Genomic DNA, 25,616 nt, shown 5'->3' with positions numbered 1-25,616 from the left:
CGCGATCTAGTCAACAGAGCACGCCTATAGCGCATATGATACCCGCTCATCTGCGCAATCAAGTCAAGAGAGCACGTCAATAGTACATATAACACTTGCGATAAAAAGACGTGGACAGAAGCCACCCGGTCAACGTAAAAACAGCAAGGTGCATAAAACAACCACTTACAATAAAATGCGTTAAAGATGTGATGATAGAAGCGAATTTTCTTTAACAATGAAACAGAAGGATGGCTGATGCATTTTTCTTTTTGTTTTTCAATCCAGTGTGCTTCCACAATTTCCCTAGCGGTTTGATTCCTATGCCTATGCAAAATGTCTGTGCTACTAAGACAAGGTGAGCAATCATGTTCTTGGCAATGCATTGCCAAATGCGTACTAGGGCGACCTTTCAGACTAGACAAGTGCTCCCTTAACCTCGTGTTAATGCGTCTCGCAGTCTGCCCTACGTACACATGACCACACGTCATAGGAATCTGATACACAACGTTCTTCGTGCAATCAACAAATTGGTTCTTGCGCAGATGTTTAACACTACATTCTTTCTTTACATCATCCTTACTTTCGAACTTCTTTTTAACCTTAGAGCACACACTACCTATTTTGTTTTTTGCCAAAAATACCACTTTTACTGCATAACTACCAGCCACCTTTTTAAGCCTGTGTGAAAGGCCGTGCACATACGGAATCACTGAAACCTTGGAAGCTACATCCTTCTGCCTTCGATTCTTTGTGCATTGTCCTTTATCCTTTTTAAGTTCTTTCATTAGTCTAGCACACGATGCCAGCATCACAGCGAGCGGGTACCCAGCCTTTCTCAACCTATCAACTTGCTCAAAAAATGCAATCTTTACAGTGTGGTGACATGACTTCAACAACGCTGACCGGAAACACGAAATGACTATCCCATTCTTCACAAGCCTGGAATGGTTTGAGGCATAGTTCATTAGCGGTTTTCCAGCTCGAGGTGAGAATGACCAACACACATGTTCCGGTAGGAATTTTAACTTGACATCAAGAAACTGTAGCTTATTATCTACCGGTTCTTCCGAAGTAAATGTTAAGCCCTTGCCCAGAGAATTGAAGGCTTCTACAACCCTATTCCTGAAAGCACCCTTGTCTACAGGACAGCCTAAAATCAAGTAGTCATCGACATATCGGTATACCTTACTTACTACACCTTCTAAATCTTTGACCAACTCTCTGTCTATGCTTCCCCCAAAAAAATGCTACTTAGGATGGGAGCTACCTTTGAACCGATGCACACACCCCTTGCCTGTATATACTTTTCACCACAGAATCCTACATGTGTATTCACTAAATAAAAATGCGAAAGTTCAAGAAAGGATTCAACGGCCATGCCGCATGTATTGCGGAATGACACCTCGTCATTCTCATTTGTTATGCAATCTTTAACACTGCACATTAGGGGCCCATGCGGTAAGGAATAGTAAAGATCTTGAACACCTACGCTGAATCCCCAGCTGCAGCTTGTACTATCTGATGCCAGACAATTCACAAGGCCTTCAGAGTTTTTCAATAAGTACGGATCCTGCACTTCTATGGAATTCAACATTTTTTGCAGAAACTCCGCGACCAGAACTTGCCAACACCCTCGCTCTGACACAATTGGCCTAAACGGAATTTCTTGCTTGTGGGTTTTTGCCGTAAAAAATATCTCCAATTTCATTCCTTTTGAGTTCTTTACACGTGACGCAAGCTTACCTTGGTAACATTTTTTCAATAGCTCCACCGCTTTCTTTTTTACGTTTTCTACATTCACATCACATTTCTTAAAGCACTTGTTCACCGCTAGGAAAGCCTTTTCTAAGTAACAACATTTGCTACAACAACCAGAAAGCCTTCCTTGACTGCTTGAACAACACGCAGATTATTCTCAACCAAATACTTAGCAGTCCTGTCAACATTGGGTCTAGATCTATTGCTTACCGAAGCTTTGGCCACCACGTCCACACATTCCACCACACATCATTCTTTTTCTTTCTCTGGTACACAGGACTAGGGCTGTAGGTATAGGGTTGTAGTTGTAGGGTTGTAGTTGTAGTTGTAGTTGTAGAATAGGGTTGTAGGTAGTTGACAGGAATAGGGTTGTAGAAGCTTTCAATTCTCTGGGCAAGGGCTTAACATTTACTTCGGAAGAACCGGTAGATAATAAGCTACAGTTCCTTGATGTCAAGTTAAAACTCCTACCGGAACATGTGTGTTGGTCATTCTCACCCCGAGCTGAAAAACCCCTAATGAACTATGCCTCAAACCATTCCAGGCTTGTGAAAAATGGGATAGTCATTTCGTGTTTCCGGTCAGCGTTGTTGAAGTCATGTCACCACACTGTAAAGATTGCATTTTTTGAGCAAGTTGATAGGTTGAGAAAGGCTGGGTACCCGCTCGCTGTGATGCTGGCATCGTGTGCTAGACTAATGAAAGAACTTAAAAAGGATAAAGGACAATGCACAAAGAATCAAAGGCAGAAGGATGTAGCTTCCAAGGTTTCAGTGATTCCATATGTGCACGGCCTTTCACACAGGCTTAAAAAGGTGGCTGGTAGTTATGCAGTAAAAGTGGTATTTTCGGCAAAAAACAAAATAGGTAGTGTGTGCTCTAAGGTTAAAAAGAAGTTCGAAAGTAAGGATGATGTAAAGAAAGAATGTAGTGTTAAACATCTGCGCAATAACCAATTTGTTGATTGCGCGAAGAATGTTGTGTATCAGATTCCTATGACGTGTGGTCATGTGTACGTAGGGCAGACTGCGAGACGCATTAACACGAGGTTAAGGGAGCACTTGTCTAGTCTGAAAGGTCGCCCTAGTACGCATTTGGCAATGCATTGCCAAGAACATGATTGCTCACCTTGTCTTAGTAGCACAGACATTTTGTATAGGCATAGGAATCAAACCGCTAGGGAAATTGTGGAAGCACACTGGATTGAAAAACAAAAAGAAATATGCATCAGCCATCCTTCTGTTTCATTGTTAAAGAAAATTTGCTTCTATCATCGCATCTTTAACGCATTTTATTGTAAGTGGTTGTTTTATGCACCTTGCTGTTTTTACATTGACCGGGTGGCTTCTGTCCACGTCTTTTTATCGCAAGTGTTATATGTACTATTGACGTGCTCTCTTGACTTGATCGCGCAGATCTGTGGATAGTTAAGCAGGTAGTTCTTCAAAAATAAAACCAGTTGTTAGAAAGCGCTCGTCCTTGTGTTGCCCCTTTTCTTCGTCCCTGTTTGTTTGCGCACAAAAAGTTTTAAGATCAATCTGTTCCAACTACGCCGACTCGCAGTTATGCTAATACGAATGAAAAGCATTCAATATAAGGACAATGACAATGTTTGGTTAGTCACTTTTGATTCAGGCATGCTGGGGATGAGAGAAGTTCCTCAGCGGTCAAAGGAGATTGTTGAGCTTTCATTACGGTTCTTTGTAAAGGAATGCCCTTGTTGCACCTCGTGCACCTTCCTTAAGAAGTTGATCTTAGTTCAGAAGAGTGAGGTAATTATGTGACAGGGATAAAAGTGGCTTAGCAGGACATTATTGCAGCTTTTTGTAGCCTGCTAAAATGGCATTGTACTTGCATTCAATGTTTATTGCAGCATGTGAAAGAAGAAAGCTATGGTAGTATTCACCTAAAATTCACATGATGATATAAATATGCAGTTTTGGTTTTTAAATAAAGTGTGAAGGAACTGTTTGTGCCATTAAACCATGGCTTATATGTATTTGGTAAAAATATGTGGACTCCGAAGTCCGCACTTCTAACATTCATAGCATTGCTGTTCACTTCTTAAGCTCATAAGGTCACTGTTTTGTGGTGTTCTGAATGCTGCCATGTTTTAAAAATGTAAATAAGTGCCACCTTTTGTTGAAATAATTACAGAACGGCTTAATAGTTGTACACAAGCCTCCTCCTCATGCATGGTTACTTACTTGTCCTTGTGCAGGTGACACCTAGCGGCCAGATAACTTACAACGCCATCCCACAGATTCAGAACATCCAGATTGATGGACAGGAGGCCATTTTCATCCCAGCGTCCTTCACTGGCGGCCAACAGGCCATTCAACTGGCTGGTGGAGGACATGCACTGCTTACTAACCAGGTGCGAAGAGCAAGGGTTTGCAAACAGGTTCAACTGAATACGTTGGCTTCCCTGTCCGCCTGATCACGTGTACAGTGTGGTGCAGGCTGACCATAGCATGTCATGCTAATGGGAACAAAGGAAACAGTGCACGCTGACACAAAAACTGTTTTATTGGTCTACAATACATTGGCCATCATGTCAAAGAGTAGTTTATTGTATAGACTGAACTAAAGGATCACAGTTCAACTTGCTGTCAAGGAACATAAACGAACATTTGTTGGTGGTGGAACTGGGCTTTAAATATGAAATTTGCCTTGTGGGACAAGCTTGACTCTGGGCATCAGGGACATCGTCTGGACATTAAAAGAACAAACCCTTGATGCATGTGATATCTGTTAAAAAAAAAGGAACTAACATGAAATTCACATGCCTGCTTGATAACCATAATGACTGACGATGACAAAGACACAAAAAGATAGGTCTGCTCTTTCGGTCAAGAGGGCAAGGGCCTGTAAAAAAAAAATAAAAAATAAGTTGGAGCAAGTATGCAAAATTGGTGCATGCAAACACACAAGTAGTCGGGCACACACCATGTCGGCAACCACCAAAGAAATCTGTTGTAGTTCTCGTAAAAAAGAAGGTAGTTGCCTTTTTTTTTTCTTTCTTTTAATTGGAGAAATGGGCAAGTGTCTGTCAAGCACTACTGTGGGCTCTTGGCTGCATGTACAGGAGTAATATTTGGCTTTGCAAGTTTATTTGCTGTGTTCAATAATTTCTGCAGGGCCCGTTTAATTGGTGGCTTGGAGAAGCTGTGAAGTAACTGCAAACCATTGTGCATTTTATAAATTATATCTGTAGGCATTAGAGTGACAGTGTAGTGTGAACCTATACGGTTCAGTTTCGTGCATGCATGTAAAGTTGAAATCGGCCATTGTGTCACTCTCAGTGCCTAGTCTAATGCCATGAGACCACCATCCCTTGTTTGCAGGAACACTTTAGTATGGGACAATACTGTCAGGTGTGAGCAGAGTGCTTGCTATCTAGAGAAGATCCTCTGCCTGACAAGCCAAAACATGCATGGCCTTTTTACAGGGATTTCTGCGCCCTCAAGGGTTCACACAGAATGTGGCCATCCGGCAGGGCAACATGGTTCAGACACTGCAGCTCCCATTGGCGGCGGCGGCTCCCATGCAGCAGACTATACCGGTGCAAGTGCCCATTTCGACAGGCAACGGCCAGACCGTGTTTCAGACCATCCATGTGCCCGTGCAAACACTGCAGGCCGTTGCAACCCCACAGGGAAACATGCTGGCCTCAGGGCAGCAGCTTGCCACTGCACAAGTTGTCCAACAGCTCGCACAGATGCAACCGCAGATGGCCCAGGTAAGACTGCTCTATAGCAAGCATCCTTGTGCCGTTGTACTCTAGTTACAGTTTATGGCAACAGCCACGGCAGTTTGCCAAGGTTGAAGACTGGGCTTGTTGGTATAGCATATTAGAGGTTGGATTGCGCAACAGTTTGACGAAACGCATAGAAGAGAAACACACACCAGAGAGCGCTACTTGCAACTATCGTTTTATTCCCTTGTCAGTGGAATAAGTACAGGAAGGTTCTCAAAGGGGGAGAGCGACAAAAAGCTTTACAAACAGGGCCATCCACCAATGCCAAGCCGGCTTTGTCACGTGATCATTTTTGCTGCCCTCGACATTGCAAAAAAAAAAAAGAGGATACAAAATTTCAAATTAGTGCATGAGGAAATTTATTTCTTTTGCACTAAGGAAGACAGATGACATGCTTACGCACATACTTTCCACACGCGCAGTCTCAGTGGCTTCAATTATCTCTTGCGTCATTTGACTGCCATCTTTGCTCACAATCTTGCATTTCTTAGCGAATGGTTGACATCTGCAGTCTCTACAATGTATCCCAAGGTGTCCAGCGACTGCTTTTGAAACATTATAAGAATGCTCCTTTATTCTTTTGTTCGATGTTTGAACGAAAGATTAAAGGAATATAGTGTGCAAATAGTGTGAATATAGTGTGCGAAGTATGAATATAGTGTGCAAGGGAAAGCGTAGGAGGGTGAGCTGGGAAGGATGGTGGCTAGATGAGTGCAGTCTTCCCGCTCGAACAAGCGGATGTTGGGGGAGCGAGCTTGCTGCAGTGCCATCAAAATTACACGAGGCCAGCGTGGCTGAGCGCATACGCAGCCTGTGTGCCCTGTTTTAGAGGTAAACTGCCTTGTGTGCAAAGAGTGGGTGTATTGAGAGATGATGTGGCATCATATGCACATTCTTCCCCCGTTTTTAGTACTGGAGGTTATGTAATCTCGAGTTTCATTAAAGCAAGAAGCAGAATAAGCATTCAATCCTTGCTGCAGGTACTTTTCATGGTAGCGTCGTCCCACTAAAGGCTACACTATCAATCGTGGGGGTGAAGTGGACGCGAAAGCGTGCCTGCCTTCGCTTTGTACTGCTGATGTGAAGATATCGTCTACATGACATGAAACCGTATCTTTCATTGCAGGCTCTCACATTCAACAAAATGAATTATTTCCTCATTCAAGTTTGCTTTTTCCAATTGCCAGATAATTCAGAAAGGTTTGTGGCCCCTTACATGTAAAAAAAATTCACTCGGTGACTACTAATTTACATAAAAGGTTGAATTTTGATATAACGAAATTTCATTGTAATGAAGGAAATTTCCAATTTTACCGACTTTATATCAATATTTAACTGTTTGAGAAATCCAGGACAAGCCACAGCCAAAACCAGTTGATTTGTGTTATCACCTGAAGAATGGACTGCATGGAGAATTTTCTACGCGTGAAATTGTTTTGCCTGCACTGTATGTGTCAAGCCGACCCATTGCCCAATGCAGCCCTCAAGCTTGCAAGTTCTGCTGCAACACGATCTGATTGCCACAAGTGAGGCATGTGGCACCACTATGGCTGCTACTAATTTCCTCAATTACCGCTTTTAGAGGTGCTAACTACCGCGCACACTTGTTCAGTAGAACCTCGTTGGTACAATCCCATTTCATATGATATCGCGGCACCAATGTTCGTGATTGAGAAGAGAAAAAATTACCCAATATAGTTACATTTCTTTTTACAGATATTGATACGTGTACTTTTTTATCTTTCTCCGGCGAGTGCTTTTCACTGGCTCACAAATGTTAAAGGGAAGCTGAAAGGTTTTCCAGAAAAAATGAGTGAACATGTGTGCATAATGGTTTTCAACCTTCCGAATTCGAATATCGTATCGAAATTGAGCAAAAGGAAGCACAAATATATTTTATTTCGACGAAAAGTGCAGCAGCGGACACGCCCAGGTCGCGCGTCTCGTTTCCGCCTGTGATTGGTCGGGCGCCTGGTGACGTCAACTCTAGTGACTGACCGCTGCCGCTACACATGAAGGGCGGTGCCAGGTAGTTTGGTGCTGTAATGGAAAATTAAGAGGTAATGGAAAATTTAGAGAGACTGCGTTTTTCTGAGGAGTTCGGCGTTACTCCCTACATGTATGAGCTGATTGCGAAGAGCCGGCCTCTCAAAGAAGCAAACGATGCTGGTGTGAGCAGTGCTTTCGACGCGAACGAAAGCGAAGTCTTGGGATCTCCTCGTGTTGGAAATGCTCTTTGGTGAGTATGTTTTTTGCAAAGCAATCTAGTGATCTCGCCGATCTTTCGCCAATCTTTCGCCGATCTAGTGAGTTCGTTTCCGGTCAAACAACTGTAGTGTTGTGTTCCTGCATGCCTCCTCGTGGAACGTAAGCGGGGATGCGATCGTCGGCATTTGTGTGCTGTCCAAAGCTGTCGGCAATCTACAAAGACGGTTTGAAATTCTTTCGCTTCACAGCAGCCTCCCACTTCGTTAAAAGCTTGTCTTGTGGGAAGCAATGGAAGACAACATCGTCGCGGCCGCTGGTGCTCGTGCAACCGTAGGCTACACACAAAGCCAGCATGATCGGCCCACCACTTCAGTTGATGCTGCGCACGTTGACTACCACTCTACATACACGCAGACGCACCAACAAAGGAATGCAGGGTCGATCGAAGTAGATTACGATGGCACGCACGCAGAAACAAGCACAGTCAGGCACGGTCGCGCAGGCTGCGAAGGAACAAAACACTAGATTTGACGTCACAACACCGCGGTTTCCGGTCTCCGCTCGCATCGTCAGCAGCAGCACGCGGCATTCGACGGGGGGCGGAGCTACAACGCAATTTTAACCGACGATTACGTCGCTCCTAATTGAAAAAAAAACCCCCAAATTTTACCTACATGGTTTATAAGGTTCCCGCATCCGTATATGAGCGTCTTATTGAATTCGACAGACTCTTCAGCTTCCTTTTAAACGTTGTCGCTCGGCGCAGGATGCGCCTGCATACATAGGAAATTACGCGAATGTTATCAGTGGTTCTATTTGTTGTCTGTTGTCACCGCAACTTGTGTAATCTGATTGTATGCGCAACGCGAACTGTGTAGTACTTTCTGTAAGGCACACAGGCATTAGCGATTACGCTGGAACCTTCAACGAGTCATGTATAAAAGCCGACGCACTTGGCCCACTGATCAGTTTTTTTCGACGATTGCTGACTGTGCTCACCGCTATCATTGTGTTTGACTGTTGCTTGTTTTTCCTAGGCACGAGATTGCACAATAAAGAGTTACTTCCATGATTCACAGTTGTTGATACTGTGTTCTTCACTGTCACTACAACGTGACAATACAGTCCCAGAAATTACAATCTTCTTGCATTGACATTGAGTATATTGCCAAACTGGAATCGTATGATACATTTTCTGGCCGTTAGATCCCATGTGGACTAGAAAAGGCGTGATGCACACATGGTTGAGAGCAGCAGGCACTCACCATGGCAGCTTTCCCGTAGTATTCGCCCGCCTGTGTCACATGAAAATGCCGGCATTCACTCAGTTTCCTCTTCCAGTACAGTGAAACCTCATTAAACCGTAGTTGGCCAGAGCTTGGGAAAACTACGTACTAAACGGTAATGCTGCTTAAGGGGGTACACTGCTATATAAATAATCTTCTTTATTTTTCCATCCATGCTAATCAGACTCGTCAGTCTTATTGATAGTTTTGCACTGATTTCAAATATGTACTTAGTTTTGGTGTAGCTCAATTAGTTCTTAAGGTAACTAAAATTAACATTTAATTACCATTGTTTGCAGCCTCAATTAAGAATAAATGGCACAATAAAAATTATTTGTGAGGCATGGTTAGATAGCATAAGGAGTAAGGATTGAAGTATAGAAAACACTTTTTTGATGTGACCATTAATAGATACCTTACAGAATATAAGTCCACAAGATGTGGCAACCATGTGGCACAAAATGTAGCAAAATAATTGATTTATGAAATGAAAGGTAAGAAATCCACTTGCTATCTTCCATAGAGTACACATTAGACTTCATTATGCAAAAAGAATTTCAGTTCTAACTGTTCTAGGTGGTGAGATATTGAGGCCTCAATATTGCATGGAGCCAAAAATTTGTGTTTTGAGAAAAATGCAATAAACAAACAGCACAAAATTTAATGAAAATAACAGATGTTTTGCACATATTTACACATTACATTCCTAATAACCACCAGGAATGTAGTCCAATTGCCTGCTGCTATTTAAGTGTCGTCTCTTCAGTGCCATTTGAACACCGTCGGCCAAGGAATGACTCCGAGCACATTATTTTTCTCTGCGTTTGTCCTTCTTAGCCATCCGTGTGTTGCTCATTGTGCTGGGATTCAGGCTGAGCTCGTTCAGGATTGCTGCTGATGCCCTCCTGTTGCCTGCGTTGAATCCCATCACTGCCTCTGCCACAGCAGCTTCTACAGTGAATAGCGATGCATGTCGTTGCGTTGGTGCAAGTGACCAGATTGTGGAATGTAAATTCTCATTATTGTTTTGAGTTTTACCTCTCTGGCACCGCTCAAGAAGCTTCCTTTCTGAGAGGCGCCCATAAATTGGAAGCAATGCTTTACACACATCAGGTGGCAAGTTACACCAGTGTTTGGGAGTAGGCTCGCCTTGGACTGCTGCTGCATTCAGCTGGCACCAAGAACCTGGGCCTGTTGGGCACAGACTATGATTAGCAACTTTATCATTAGAAGTAATGTGTTAATATGTCGCCATCACAGCCTTGTGAGTTGCCTCTACATCTCCTTTGTGCGATTTCAGCGCCCAACTATAGTAAGAGCTCAACTTTGTTGTGAAGTCACCCTTGAGCCTTCCTCTGCCACTAAGGTTCTCTGTCCCCTTGTGTTTCGGGATCAAATTGCGCAGGGCTGTGCCCATACGCTTTTGCACGTGGTTAACACAATCATCTTTTTCAATTTTTATGTAACCGTAGACATCAGCCTCTTGCAAAGCAAGAAAAGTGCAGCTGTCGCCCAGTGTAGCGAAGGCCATTTTTCTTGAGGGACCTCTGGAAAAATAGAAGGCCAGCCTGCACCTCCATTTCTCCAGCCTTCTTGTCTGTGTTCTTTTGGCATAAATGGCTGGCCCTCCAAGCTGTGTACATTGGGTCATCCTTCTTTGGTGCCCGCTCACAGCCAACATAAAGATTGCTTAAAACAACATATACAGCACGAGCCCTGAGAAAAGTTTGACAACTGCACGTACCCCTATATGGGATGAGTGTCCACGTGTCGTCCATGAACCATCAAGAGATACGGCGATGTTGTTAGCGTTCCCCAAGTTCAGCACACTGTATAGTTGCTGAACCGACTGTGCACTTTCGGTCATCACTTCTCCGGCCGCACGAATTGCTGCAGGGGTCAATTTTTTTTTTTTACCGTACTTCTGCCACGTCTTGTTGTGGAGACCACGGTTGGAAATGTTCATCACCGAAAAAATATCATTAAGTGCTGTTTGCTGGTTCCCAGTGCACTGCATTCACTGTCTGATCGCCGCTTAGGCGCGGCGAGCTGCACATGGACGTGATGTCTCCGCAGTTGGAACATGAGAGTGTAAGCTTCACAGCGAGGCCGTATCCTCGCTCACCTTTCTTGAACTCAACGTTGCCACTATCACACGCTGTGCACTTTGCAAACCTTAAAAGCTGGTTTTGCAGATCCAAATTGACGGTCGTGAATGCCATCTCGCTAAGCGCACTGTCGACCACGCCGCTGTCTCGGTTAAAACAATCCAATTTCCGCTTCATCGCTGCCATTGACGTGAGTTCCTGGAGTTCTTCCTCGGTTCGAATCCTGTTCTGTTCCACATCAGAAGGCTGCAGCATCACCGTGTCATGGCGGACGCAGATGCTGTCGGCTTTGCAAGCTGGCACACACGCTGGACCCACGCCGTTGTCGCCAACTTCGACGCCTTGTCCACTCGATGTAGCCTCTACATTGCCCTCGCTGCATCTTGATGAAGTGCGATGACCTTTAAAATTAGCAACCATCGATTTCTTCTACATTTTGCCGAATTTTTTCAGCATATGAAACTTTCTCACTGACCCGGGCATTGTTACGTTTCTCAGTCGCTGCACGCAGTTTTTCAATATGGCGTCTCAGCGCGACGGCAGCACGCGGGCCGGCTCGCTTGGCATACGACGCCAGCCAGCTCCGCTAGTCGGGTGGTGTGGTCTTCTCACGTGGGCTCGTTCAGCCAATAGGAAACAAATTATGTGCTTTTCCTTATTGATTTATTTTGCACCATCCAATGCGCGAAACTGATCAGCGGAGGCGGGAAACTTAAGCAGGAAGGCGGCTCTTTCAAACGAGACTGAGATGGCAGTGATAGGCAGCGTGAAACGGCAGCTGTGCAATGGGAAGAAAGGGCTGTTTTGGGGTTCATTTTGGCTGGAATTCAGCCGGAAATCATTGTGCAAATTATTATTTCACCTAAAATACTGATTCTAGAAACGAGAAACTTGGCAGATAGGTAGAAAATAGTTGTAGATTTCGAAAATAACACTTTCAAAATCTGAATTTTTTTCGCGATTTCTTGGTATTTGGGACCTGTGTCTCCCCTTAACCGAAATAGCATGAGATTGCCCACTTACCTGTCAAAAACGGAAATCTGAGACAGTGCGATGAAAGGGGAAAAAACATACAGGATTTATTTACTTCGCGCAACAAACATGTTATTTTCGTTTGATGCTGTGGCGGCCTAGCAGCGACGACAGCGGCCTCAAACTTGCTGAAGCTATGAGCCAGCTTTTCAGCCAGCCCCCTCTTCTCGGCAAACACTCGCATGGCAGGTTCCTTGTTGGCGTTGAATGTTCTCCGTGCACAGGCGTGGTAGCGTTACAGAAGTTGCGGGGCACCTTTTATTATTTATTTATTTTATCTTACAATACTGCCGCTCTCAGCCGAGAGCCTAGCAGACGGGCATGAACATTTCTTTTCCCGACATAAATACATGTGCGAGTTACACAAAGAATGAAAAAGCAACAATATTCAACAAAAATACAAAGGATAAGGTAGATAAGCTATACAACAGAACACTAAAAAGAGGAGAATAAAATGAACAACAACCGGGGCATATAGTCAAAGCAAAAACGTGAAGTATTTGGAAAAAAACAAGTGTATACATATTTTTTTTTCTAAGCACTGTTAGTTGTTAGATGAGAAATCGTTAATAATCTCTTGTGATAAGCTCCAGTTGTGAAACGAACAGGGATAAAGAATTTGTCGCTGTTAATGACGAGTTAAGTTCATTCCATTCTCTGATTACTCGAGGAAAGAATGAGTACCTGAATGAGTCATTAGAAAAGGAATACTCGGTTAGCGTATGTTCGTGTTGATGCCGTGTTATCCTAGATTGCGAATATGAAATGTACCGGGTGATATCAATTTTATAGTGACGGTGCAGCATTTGAAACAGAAATTTTAGTCGACCTTGTTTCGCTCTCGTGGATAATGTGTTGAGGCCTGAGGAAGCTAAGAGACGTGAAGGTGAGTCAGTAGAACGATATTTGCTATGAATGAACCTTGCGGCTTTTCTTTGTACAGCTTCAAGTTTAGCTATGTTAGTTGCTGTGTAAGGAAACCAAATTGTGTTAGCGTATTCTAAAATAGGTCTCACAAATGTTTTGTAGGCCAGAAGCTTAATGTTCGTTGGAGCGATCTTTAGGCGTCTTTTTAGATAAAATAGCTTTCGTAGTGCAGTAGTTGTAATATTAGTAATGTGTGTTTCCCAATTGAGGTTTGATGTCAGCGTTATCCCTAAATATTTCTGTTGCTCAACCATGGAAAGAGGCGTGCCATTAACGATATAGGTGAAATGAGAGGGTTGCTTTTTTCTTGTTATTGTCATTGCCACTGATTTATTGACGTTAATAGACATTTGCCACTGGGAACACCACTCGGTTAGCGTGTTAAGGGAATCAGAAAGATCGAGATGGTCGTTATAGCTGTTAATTTCTTTGTATATTACGCAGTCATCCGCGAAGAGTTTGATTTTGCATCCTATATTATTGCGGGGTGCTGTTCTCGTCGTGATGACTGCATTCATGAGGCTGACGTAATGCGCAGCTTCTGCCACTGTCGGGCCTGAATCGCCCGTGCTGTCACTTTACATGTCGTCCTTATCACTGTCGCTAGGCAACACTTCCGCAACAACAGAGGCAACGATGGTGAAAAGTCGAACCTCGGAGCCACCATCTCTTCGCGGTCGCAGCAGCGCTGCTGAGCAACTTCTTCGCATTCCGAATGCCACACACCGTAGTCAACAGTAGACCCATGTCGCGTGCCAGTGCCGACTTTTCATGTCACGTTCGATAATAATAATAATAATAATAATAATAATAATAATAATAATAATACTTTTATTGCCAATAATCAAATCAGTACATTAATACAGGCCTGCCAAAGCCTTTGAAGGCTTGAGCGGCAGTGCCTGGCAGGCAGCAAAACCATACACGGTACATTGATATGCCAGTTATAAGCAGCGAACTCAAGTATAGAACACCAAAAAAGGTAATTAGAATTTATAGTGTCTATGAAAAGAAATTTCATTGAGCATAATGAAACACAGAAGTACAGCAATGCGTGTGAACAAAAATTACCGTGAGATGATGCATAACCATATACCAGACTGACCGTCATGGTGCAAAGGAATGGCACAACCACATGCATAAAACACAAGCAGTAACGGTAAATAAATGGAACAAGTACGTCTTTACGAACAGACACGCCTTAGTAGTCTCTTTAACTTATATTTCGTTTTTGCACAAAATGTGCTGTGCGGTAATTTATTGAAGTAGGTGGGCACATAATGGGCCCGAGCTCTAGTGCCGTACCTTGTGGAACAACGTGGCCTCCGAAAGGGGTCCCTGGGCCTTAAGCATTGGGAAGCTGTGTATGGAACTAGGAATTGACTGCACCAGAAGTGTTTCAAAACAATCGTTTGCATTAAAAGATCATTGAAATTCGGCATCGAAAGTACTTTGAAACGGTCTGTGTCAGCATTCAGGTTCAGATCATAAGATATGTTTTTTAAGAGGGAGAGCAGTATCGCATTTATTCTGTTGTGCCAGTGGACAGCACAGTGCCCGTAAATTGTTATTCCATACCGGAGTAGACTATAGCACGAACAATGTCTAATTTTTCTTCTATGCTGAGCACTCGGCGTCTTTCTTTATCCAAGTTTCGGCATGACGCGAGTTCTCACTTGCAAGATGGCACAATGCTCTCTGGCATGGCGCCGAAATAATGTTGATGAGGCTGATCTCTGAGGCTTGTTGTTCTGTCGGGCTGCTCGATGGAGACGATGCACTGCTGTGTTTGCGTGACGAAAAGTGGAAACACTATGTGTTAGCAGATACGTATGCAATAAGCTGGTACGGTTTATGCGGATACAAAACACATGTTCAATGGCCACTGAGTCGGGGATTTGACTTAACTACTTTTAAAATGAAACTACTGTTTAAGCGGGTACGGCTTAATGAAGTTTTACTGTACCAACAAATCTCATCACGGGTTGTCACATGTTGCATTTGCAGCCGTCGCCACCAACCACATTGGAATAATGATAATGTTTATTTGCCATCATACATGCTAGACGGGAGGGCGGAGGGAAAAAAATCTGCTCGCAGGCAGCTTGACAAGCCCACAACCCCTGGTCTGGTTATTTTGGCAAGCACAGCAACACATCAAAAGTACGCAAACAAAACAAAGCAGCAGCAGCAGCTGCTGCTACTGAGTTAAATATAAATACAGGGTAATGATCGAACAGAAACAGATTCTTATGACAATACAAACCACGGAATAACATGAAGTCACTGCAAAAGGAGGTATCCAGAATCAAGCACTATACATAAGGCGAAGATTCTGGTAAGAACAAGAAAATAAATCAAAGCTATCTAATTTGTAGGTATTCAAAAGAGAGGGTAACGTGTAGGATAAACGCTGTTAACCAGTAGTGGTGCAATGATTCATGCAACACTTCGGCTTATGTAAATGTCACCTACAGTTGAGTCTGCTAGTGACATTTATTATTTTAATCTTTTAGTGGCTTCAGGTCATACATTTTTCCAGTTTGTATGTTTTTTCTCTAGTTCCGTAAAATATGAACGAGGTTCTATTTTACATTGTATTCTCTGTCTCTTCTGGTTTAGTGCTGTTCACTTTCTTTTTCATAATGCTAATTGTAATTTACCGTATTCACTTGGGTGAAGCTTGCACTTCTTTTTTTTTTTTCTTTCATATCTTTCAATATGTGCATGTCTTACACGAGGCAGGATTATTGCTACTCACTGAACTCCCGAACTACACTCTCACTACTATGCAAAAAAGCACCACCACTGGCATCTGACTGTGAACACATCTATAGTTGCCGACCTATTTTCCGGACACTAATAGTGCAGCGAATATGTCTAAATAAATAAGCAGTCTGAAAAAACGAATCAGGACGGTAAAATCAATTTCATTACTTGAACCACCATAGTATAAAATTAGTTTACAGGCTTTTGCTCAGTGTTGCTCTTCATTAAAATAAAATTAATTGAAATTTTGTGGCATCTAAGGCTATGGTTGGATTTTGTGTTCAACCATCACTCAGCCCAGTGTGATTCGTTGGACGTTGTGAAGTGCAGATCCTGCGCACGTGGCTTTGACTTCGCAACACTGCCAGTTTAGGCTGCGCTACGCAAAATCAGGTTGAGCTTTTGTTGGATTTACAGCCACTACGAGCCACACGTGAGCTTTGGTAAGCGCACTCACAAACTTGGTAGGCATTCGTGATAGTTGCTGCTCATTGCTTGCATACCCAAACTCTGCTTCAAACACATGGCTGTCAGTCCAGCCCATGCACGTGATCTCATGCCCAATCACCAAGGTGGTCTTCTGGTGCAAAGATTTTTGGGGGTGAACTTCCAGCAACGGCCTGCTGCCTGCCACATACCCCGGCTAGGCCTGACCAGTACCGCTTACGTATTTCGCCAGTCTGCAACTGACCAAAGTAGTTGTTTGGTTCCGAGTGTAGGATAAAGTGAGGATAATAATGTCAATGTGGGCAGGACAACTAGTGCCATGTAGTAGCGACTTGCTGCAATTAACCAGCATGTGCGTATGTGCATGACTGATTTTATTATTATTATTATTATTATTATTATTATTATTATTATTATTATTATTATTATTATTTACTTACAAATTTTCGCACTCCAAGGTTGGAGAGCAGCCCTTACACTAGTAAATAAGGTATACGTAGACTGGGGCGTTCTTAAACACTGGAAAGCTTGGCAAGAAAGTCTGGCCGACAGTGGCCAGTAATCAGGGGGGGTATTCTGTATGAGTCCACCTAGTGGACTGTCCATTTCGGCCGCTGCTGATTGGCTAGGGCCGCTCCTCTCCGCCTCTCTCGTACAGCTACATCAAATCATCAGCGGCCCAAATGGACAGTCCACTAGGTGGACTCTTACAGAATACCCCCCAGCTCCGATAAACTTAACCGAATGCACATGACAGCGTGCTCTCAAACTTGTCGCATGCAGAGCATGTACAAAGGCACCAAGTGGTCTTGGGAAAGCCACAAAACACCACTGCTGTTGATGGAATGAAACTTTACTTTTTAAACTCAAGAAAAATGTAAGATAAGAAAAGGAGTATGTTGTGCTGGGCCGGCCGGTTGGGCCTGTTTGAAGTGAATGCCCTGGGAGGGTTGACAGTGCAATGTGTGACATATGGAGGGGTAGGAGCTTGGTTTTTATTTATTTATTTATTTACAGGATACTGCCAGCCTTAGTCTTAGGCCTTGAGCAGGAGTGGACAGTGCGATATTCCGGAAAAAAAAACTGCAAAAATCATTACAAGAATTCAATACATTGCAATAGACATATCCCCAATCTGCACGAGCCATACAGAGCATTCCAACAACAACAACAAAAAAAAAACATCACAAAATTTCAATATATTTTAGAATACGGATATTCGCTGAATCGCAAAAGCTGTACAGAGCATATTGATAACGACATCGCGTACTGAATGACATCGCGCATGATCGGTAGGTTGAGCAGCAAAAGATCTACAAATAGTAATGACAAGCAAGCGAAAATAGCACTTGCGTATATTGTAAATCAAAAAAGAAAAAGAAAAATTACATTCATACATACATACACACACACACACACATACATACATACATACATACATACATACATACATACATACATACATACATACATACATACATACATACATACACACACATATAACATCAAGTCTAAATGCTATTCAGCAGGTTGCAGAATGACTGGACGGTCGGGCATTCCACTGTACTGGCAAAGAGCGCATTCCACTCACTTATCGTCCGAGAAAAAAACGTGTTTTTAAATGCGTTTCTTCTGCAAGAAAATTCCTTTATTTTCTTCGGATGATTAGATCGTGTTGCACGCCTAGTAACTTAAGTAATATACATATCCTTATCTATCCCCAGCATATCATAGTACAGTAAATACATGTATTTCAGTTGGTCCCTATATCGCCTTAATTTTAATGTTTCCAGGTTAGTTTTGTTAATAAGAACAGTCAGAGATACGTGCCAGCTATAACAGCTAAATACGAATCTAACAGATTTTCTTTAAATGTTTTCCAATTGAGTAATGTTCTTCAGGGTGTACGGGTCCCATACTACCGAGGCGTACTCAAGAATTGGCCTAATATACGTTTTGTACGCTAAAAGACGGATTTCTTGTGTGGACTATCGAAGCGACCTTCTCAAGTAACCAAGTTGGCGCATTGCCTTTTTTGAAATATGAGATATGTGATCGTTACATCTAAGGTCGGATGAAATTACGAGGCCTAAGTATTTGTAGCTATAAGTTGGCACAGCTTTTGCTATGTAATCTAATTACGGGGTTTAATGTATGAAAGGAGCTCATGAGACTTCATTGCAGATGGCTTCAAATTAATTTTTTACTGCCTTGGGGTCTTTAATGTGCACCCAACGCACACATAAGTGTTCTTGCATTCTGCCAGGTTGGGATACGGCCGTCACGGCCAGGAATTGTGACGCTGCAGTGAGTAGCAGAATGCCATAGCTACTGAGGCATAATTAACACTAGCTTTTTTGGCTGCAGACTATGTCACATAGGGTTGTCTAATAGGCAAAATATATTGTGAAAATAGAAGCACTCTTTAGTCCTTAAAGGGACACCAAAAGCAAATATTACGTTAATAAGTGAAAGTGATAGATTAATGTTCAGTAATGCCTAAGGCATCAATATTATCGCAAACAATGTTTCAGTAATCGAGAAATTGAAGTAAATACAGGACATTATTTGCGGCTCAACTGAGACGTTCAAGTACTAACCTGATGACGTAGGCGCTCCTCATTTTAATTCTGTCACTAGTACTCAAGCTCTCATAGTAAAAAGATCGTTGCATTGCATTGTAAGACAGAAAAAAATGCTGCTTGTCCAGTTCTAGTTGATGTTTAGAAAAAAACGACTCATTGACAATGACGCAAGCGATCAAAAGGTTTCGTTTTTGCTTGACTCTGCACCACCCTTGCTTTTGCGTTTCAGCATTTTCATTATTGCGTAATGCTGCACTGGTTTTGTAGGCTTGTTAAACTCGCACAAATTGCAAGTAGCAGAGAATATCGCGTCAATGTGATGTCGCAGGATGCCCGAACTGTCCATGCCACTTGACCAGAAGCAGCTGTAGTGGCGTATCCAATGCTTCGTCTTGACTCACTTTCTCCGTGGCTGCACTTTTGTGTAAAAATCCATAGCGCCATCTGTAGGGTGCCATTGTACTCACTGACAGCAGTGAAGGGTGGCGATTGCATATGCAACGTCACCACTCCCTCGCTTGGGGCCAGGCGATTTGACTTGCGTTAAAGTATGCGGACCATTCAGACGCAATTTTTTCTTAAACTCAGTCTTTTCTTGGCACAAAACAAGCACTGCAAGGCTTCTTCTGGAACGCTATTTTAACAGTGCACATTGACTTAATATTTGCCTTTAGTGTCCCTTTAAAGGGATTCCGAACCACCCTTCTGGCTTGGTGAAAAAAACAGTCCGCACTTAGCATACGTTGCTGTGAATATCTCCACCAAGTTTTGTAGTCGTGCGCGGCATGTGGAGCTCACAAGCGGAGCACGAAATCACCGTTCTCTCAATCGCTCTTTTCAACCCAGCGCCTCACTCTTTTCTAGATGCTTTATTTTGTAATATAGCAGATTCCCATACACCGCCGCTATCAGCCAATAGCTGACATCAATTAAGAAAGGTGCTTGGATCACTCTGCTTCTTCCTACTGTTCCTGGGTATAATCATTGATGTTTAATAAACAGGATGAACGAAAATTTCTTTCAAGTTTCGATAATAATTGCGCACTTTCATAAGAAGCCCACTATCGTCTGCTTACGCGTGGCCGCAGCCACCCATGTAGGATTTATACTTTGGCCATCCTGCTATAGGTGTCATAGCCAGAGGTCCCGCTAATTTCAACTAGTTCTGAACACTCCACTAGCCTATAACCACACGAAACTTAAGGTCAGACCACACGCACGCTTCCCAGTATACACTCCTATAGACTCCTGGTTAGGTTACTACACGCATTGCTAGTGCTTCAAAATGTGCAAGTTGGATGTGGCTGCTATTCGACAGTCAAGCTGGTGCAGGACAAAGCCAGTCTGCACCAAGTAGCACGACCAGACTGAAGCATATGAATACGAGTGGGCACTCAAGCCCTGTCGTGCACAAAGCAAGCGCTGAACATACGCATTGCGATTGCATGCAGCTGTGGTATGCTACGTAGCGTAGATACCGCAGCCACCACGGGCTACCGCGATGCGTCCTTTGGCTGAGAGCACTACGGCTCGCTGAGGGCAACCACATTTAGCGCGTCGTAGGCATCAAAATCGGAAATAGTGGCATCTATGTGAAAATCCAAAATCAAATTTGAACCGCTCACCACGGTGACATTCAGTAGGCAGAGTGTTGTGGGCACGCCGCATTCCACCATAGCCTTCACATTGCAAGTCATTGTAGAAGGAGTGGGAGCACCACTTAGAGGACGCTTGATTGCCAATACCTTTGCTTCTGCTTAACACATTGAACTACCTTTTGTGGCAAAGCATTTCTGAAATAGTCTAATTTAACTTCAAGTTCATTTCTCAATTGAATAAGGAGTGGTTCAGGGACCCTTTAAAAAAAGCATTTACATGAGCATTTGAGCTGGCCTCAACACTGACACTGTGAGTGATTTGGAGCTTCAAGCCAAGCACTCCTTAGCATTTAAAAGGAGTGCTCCTAATGACTACTTGTAATTTGCTTTTATAGGAAAATCGGCAAGCAGTGCAGGGAGCCGAAAATTACTTTTAGAGGCCATTGCATACTTTTTTTTCCCTGAATTAGACAAAGACGTGCACGAACAGTGCACATGTGAATTGCTCTGAGCAGTTTGCATGCTGGCCTTATAAGTAGAACAGCCCAGCATTTTGTTTGGGAAGTTTCCAATGAGGGCCTCCAGAGTGCACTGCTGCATCCATTTAGGTGCAGAGTACAAGGTTACCTTGCAAGCACAAACTGTCTTGGAAGCCTTCATAACGCTCGAGACATTGAGCTTCCATGCATGCATTAAAAAGACGTGCTTTAAAAGGATGAAAAACCTGTACTTTCTTGCATTTCAGGCTTGTTGTTGCTACTATTTAGTAACAAACATGCAAGTACACCTTTAGGCAGCTTATGGGTTCCAGGCAGTCCCACTCCACTGCTGAACTCTCATAAGCAAAAATTCACACATTTTTCTTCATAGTAAAAATTTAAGGTAAATGTAGAACACGATTTGAGACTTTACCAGGGCATTCTAGTACTAGCCCAGTGACATAATGCCTTGTTATAACTGTGTCACTAGTAATATTTGCCCTGATAATAAAAAAGAGCATTTCATTGCTTTATAAGACAAAATAAAATGCTACTTGTCTGTTAAAATTAGATTCTTGAATAAAAGAACTGAATGACTTTACCCTTGACAACAGTGCAGGTGGCTAAAAGGTTTCGTTTTCGCTCGAACCTGTGCTGCCCACACTCTCACATTTTGATAGTTTCAGTATTGCACAGGGCTACTCAAGTGTTGCTGGCATGCCAAGCTCATACTAACTGCAAGCAGCAGAAAATGCCGCATCCATCTGGTTTCTTGGGGTGCTGTCAGCTCTGTCTTAGCTCGATTTCTGGCCATGTTTTGCAAAAAAAAAAAGAAGTAGCATCTGCTCTCGGGCATCGTTTTACTCACCAATGGTAGCACAGGGCTTTGATGATATAAGCAGCGTTGCACCACCTCGCTTGTGGCCAGCAATTCGAATTGTGCTAGAGGGATGCAGCCTATTCAGTCACTTTTTCTTTGGAACTGCGTCTTTTCTTGGCATGAAACAAGTAGTGAGAAATTTTTGGGACGATATTCTAACAGTCCAAGTTGACCTAATATTTGCCTTTAGTGTCTCTTTAAGTGGCAAGTATCAGAGGATGATGTCAGTTGGTATGCTACACCTATTGCATGTTTATGTGCAACTAGCACTTTTAGCAGATCCATTGTGTGCCACCAATTTATCTGAAACCTTCGTGTTAAAACTGTGTCTTCACAAAAGTGATGCGCCATAATGTACTTTGCATTCAGTAGCATTTCCTGTATGGCTCTTAGGAATAAGTGCAGGCTCAATAATTTATGTGCACTTGGGCTACTCCGCTGTATAAGTGAATACTTCACTGTATAAGTACCTGGGAAGTGTACAGGGTATCAGGCCTGGCAAGGATCAGTGTTAAAGAGGCAAATAGGCATTATAAGAATTTTGATATGGTGACTCCAAAAAGCACTCGTAAAAGCAAAGATAAGTGGATATGCCTTGACATTCATGTTTTAGTACCCACATTTCTGTGCAATGAACAGAAGAACAAAAGTTACAGTTTCGCCCGAAAGGCAAAGCACCAATTGCGATGGAGAGATATTAGGTAGGTATACAAAGTAAGGATACTAGGAGTTTTATCAGCCGCATAAACTTGTAAACACACGCTTATTAACTAAATTAGCAATGATATAATTCATAAGCATGACTGAATGAGGACGTAAAGAAACACACACACAGAAACAGCACTGTCTCTGTGTGTCTGTTTCTTTTTACGTCCTCGTTCGGTTGCACCTGCACTTTCTATCATAGATTCAAACCAACTAGCCTGCGAATATGTTTTAACTGAATTAACAAGTATGGTGTCACACATGCACAAGTAAACATGAACACATCTCGCTTGATGAGCGTGGAAACTTGCTGTCAAAATGCTGGAGTGAGGAATCACAGCAGTGATCAAATTGACCTTCATGCATCTCTCGCTTCAACGTGAACAAATTGTCTATAGCACTGCACATATGAAGCTACCGGCACTACGTGCACTCTGTAAAGATCACAGATCGCTTTGAAGATGAGACCCACGTGGGCACGCACGTTGGCGATGTCGCGGATCACTTTCAAGATAAGGCGCCTGCATGGTTGTGCTGTAAGCAGCAGCAGCCGCCGGAGAAGAGCGTCCTGTCCCCCCTCTCTCACCTCACCCCTGTGCCTCGTGTACAACAAGAGAGGGCACACTTCCGGCCCGCCTTCCTCGCTTGCACTCGCGAGATTGAGCAGCGTTCGCCGGCTCACCCTTGCATACTTTCACTCACACAATCAGCATACGGCGCACAATGCCTATATTATAGTTCTTGGACTTTATATAGAACCTCACGGCAACGACGATGCCAATAGCAGAAATGCGCCTGGAGTGTTCATATAGTTGCTATCGCAATAAAAACGAAAAGTTGTGATGTAAAGCTCTTGGGAGATGACATGAATTGTAAATATCTGCAAACACTTCATGAGAGGAGCAATAAGTCATCTATTGTACCTATTCATCATCAAAAAGTCTCTCCTTAAAGGGGCCTTGAACCACTTCTTATCGAAGTCCAGAAATGCATTTGAAGTTAGAATTGACTATTTCAGAAATAGTTTGCCACAAAAAGTATACTTCAATGCATTCAGCAGAACTGGAGTTATCGGCAATCAAAGGTCGCATATGATCCCCTTCGCAGTGCTTCCATTCCTTCTTTAATGCCTTGCACTACGAAGGCTATGGCGGAGGATACGGTTAACACTCCGCCTACCGAGCATCACCATGGCATGCAGTTCAATTTGAACTTGCATGTTCACGCAGACGCCACTACTTACAATTTGGGCAGCTATGACGCGCCAAACTTTAGCCAAATGCGGTTGTCCTCAGCAAGCCGCAGTGCGCTCAGCGAGCAGACTTATCGCAGCACCTTACGGCGGCCACGGCTTCTACACTATATAGCAGGCCGCAGCTGCATACAACTGTAGTGTGTATGTGTAACATTTCCCCTTTTGCATTAAAAGTGCTTGAGTGTTCACTCATGCTCATAAGCTCCAGTGGCCATATTACATGGTGTGGACCAGCTTTGTCCTGCACCAGCTTGATTGACTGAAAGTAGCCACATCCAACTTGCGCATTATGAAGCGCTGTCAATAGCTCAACACGAAGCGAAGTCTGCCAAGGCATCTAAGGAGGAGTGGCCAGGAGTGAGTCAGTGCTGGCAAGCATGCGTGTGATCTGACCTTAAGTTTTGCATGGTTCTAGGCTATTTGAGTGTTCAAAACTATTCGAAATTAGTGAGACCCAATGGCTACGACACCAATAAGCCAAAGTATAATTCCTACGCGGCTGGCTGCAGCTGAGCGGGAGCAGACGATAGTCGGCTTCTTCCAGAATTACATAGTTCTTATTGAAACTTGAAAGCAGGTTTTCGCTTACGTCAACCCATTTATTAAACTGCAGCAATAAATATACCCAGTGACAGCAGGAAGAAGCAGACTGATCCAAACACCCTTTTTGATTGATATCAGTCAGCTATTGGCCAACAGCAACCGCGTATGGGAACCTGCTATATTACGAAATAAAGCAGTCATAAAAGATTGAAGAGCAGGCTTCTGTTGAAAAGAAAGGGTGAGAAAAACGGGACTGTGCTCCGGTTGCGAGCTCCACGCATTGTGCACAACTGCAAAATTTGGCTGAGATGTTCACAGCAGTGTGTGCTATCTGCGAACGATTAGTTTCACCAAGCCTGTGGGGTAGTTCAGGACCCCTTTAGAAAATAGAGTTCCTTCAGATTAATTGCAGGTTGTTATCTTTGAGATAATATCACTGATTGGTTATTCAGGCATGGCAGGATTTGCCTATATTCAGGAGTAGTTGGGAAAAACTGATTCACTGGAAAAAAGATGTCTTCATTCTGCAAGGGGCCAGAAAATTAAGCATGCCGATATAGCAGACAACAATCACCTGGAAACATGGTTATTTTATATGTTATAAGCAACAAATGCTGAATGTGTGAAGTGCACATGGCAAACATGCAAATGCAGACTTGCCATCTTGGCACATTGGCTTGGCTTTTCTAGTGGTTTGGACACAGCTGGGGGGGGGGGGGCAGCTACTGGATGTAGTAGTATCCGCTTGCTACTTCCAGCTTCAAGGAGGTGCTGCTAATGTATAAAAACAAAAATGTTGCTCTTTTTGCTATTGTGCTGGCCAATTTCTCACATCATTGTGCAGGTAGGGTCCAGAAGTGAATGGTGCACTGCAAGATTTAGGAAATTTTGGTTGTGAGCGTGCATACATTTGTGGTCCAAGTGGCGATACCATGACTATGTCTAAAGAATCAAGCATGTCTGAACTTTCAGGGGTCAAAGAATCTGTTGACAACTGTATGTTATTGTATTTATTACAAGGAGTGAAGCATCAAAATGTCACTGTTTTTTCTATTGCACAAGTAAACTTTTGTGCAAGCATTACAAGCATTCGACAAGCATTATGATCAGGGTTCGAGTGTTTCTGCAACTCATTCACGAAATAATGATGATAGCATATTTATTTAAAAATATATTTCTAATCTTTAGCTTAAGATGTATATTGTGTGGTAAAGGGGTACTTTTTTTTTTCTCTTTTTCTTTTTGCTGAAGCCTTGGAGTAGTTGCTGGAGCAGGCTGTTTGTGTGTTGCTTGT

At 43.1% G+C, this 25,616-nt stretch overlaps 1 protein-coding gene across 2 annotated transcripts in view; it reads left to right on the top strand.

Annotated features, from left to right (window-relative positions):
- LOC142571518 (transcription factor Sp1-like) overlaps window positions 1-25,616 on the top strand; it is an 80,753-nt gene that overhangs the window by 10,942 nt on the left and 44,195 nt on the right. For both annotated transcript variants that reach the window (XM_075679941.1, XM_075679942.1), the window contains exons 3-4: window positions 3,962-4,117; window positions 5,192-5,482. In XM_075679941.1, coding sequence (XP_075536056.1) covers window positions 3,962-4,117; window positions 5,192-5,482 — 447 coding nt within the window. The remainder of the gene's footprint in view (window positions 1-3,961; window positions 4,118-5,191; window positions 5,483-25,616) is intronic.

This window comes from Dermacentor variabilis, chromosome 2 (genome assembly GCF_050947875.1).
Source record: "Dermacentor variabilis isolate Ectoservices chromosome 2, ASM5094787v1, whole genome shotgun sequence".
In the NCBI taxonomy this organism is placed as follows: domain Eukaryota; kingdom Metazoa; phylum Arthropoda; class Arachnida; order Ixodida; family Ixodidae; genus Dermacentor; species Dermacentor variabilis.
Note: the sequence above shows the minus strand (reverse complement) of the source record. Positions and strands in the feature narration are given on the sequence as shown.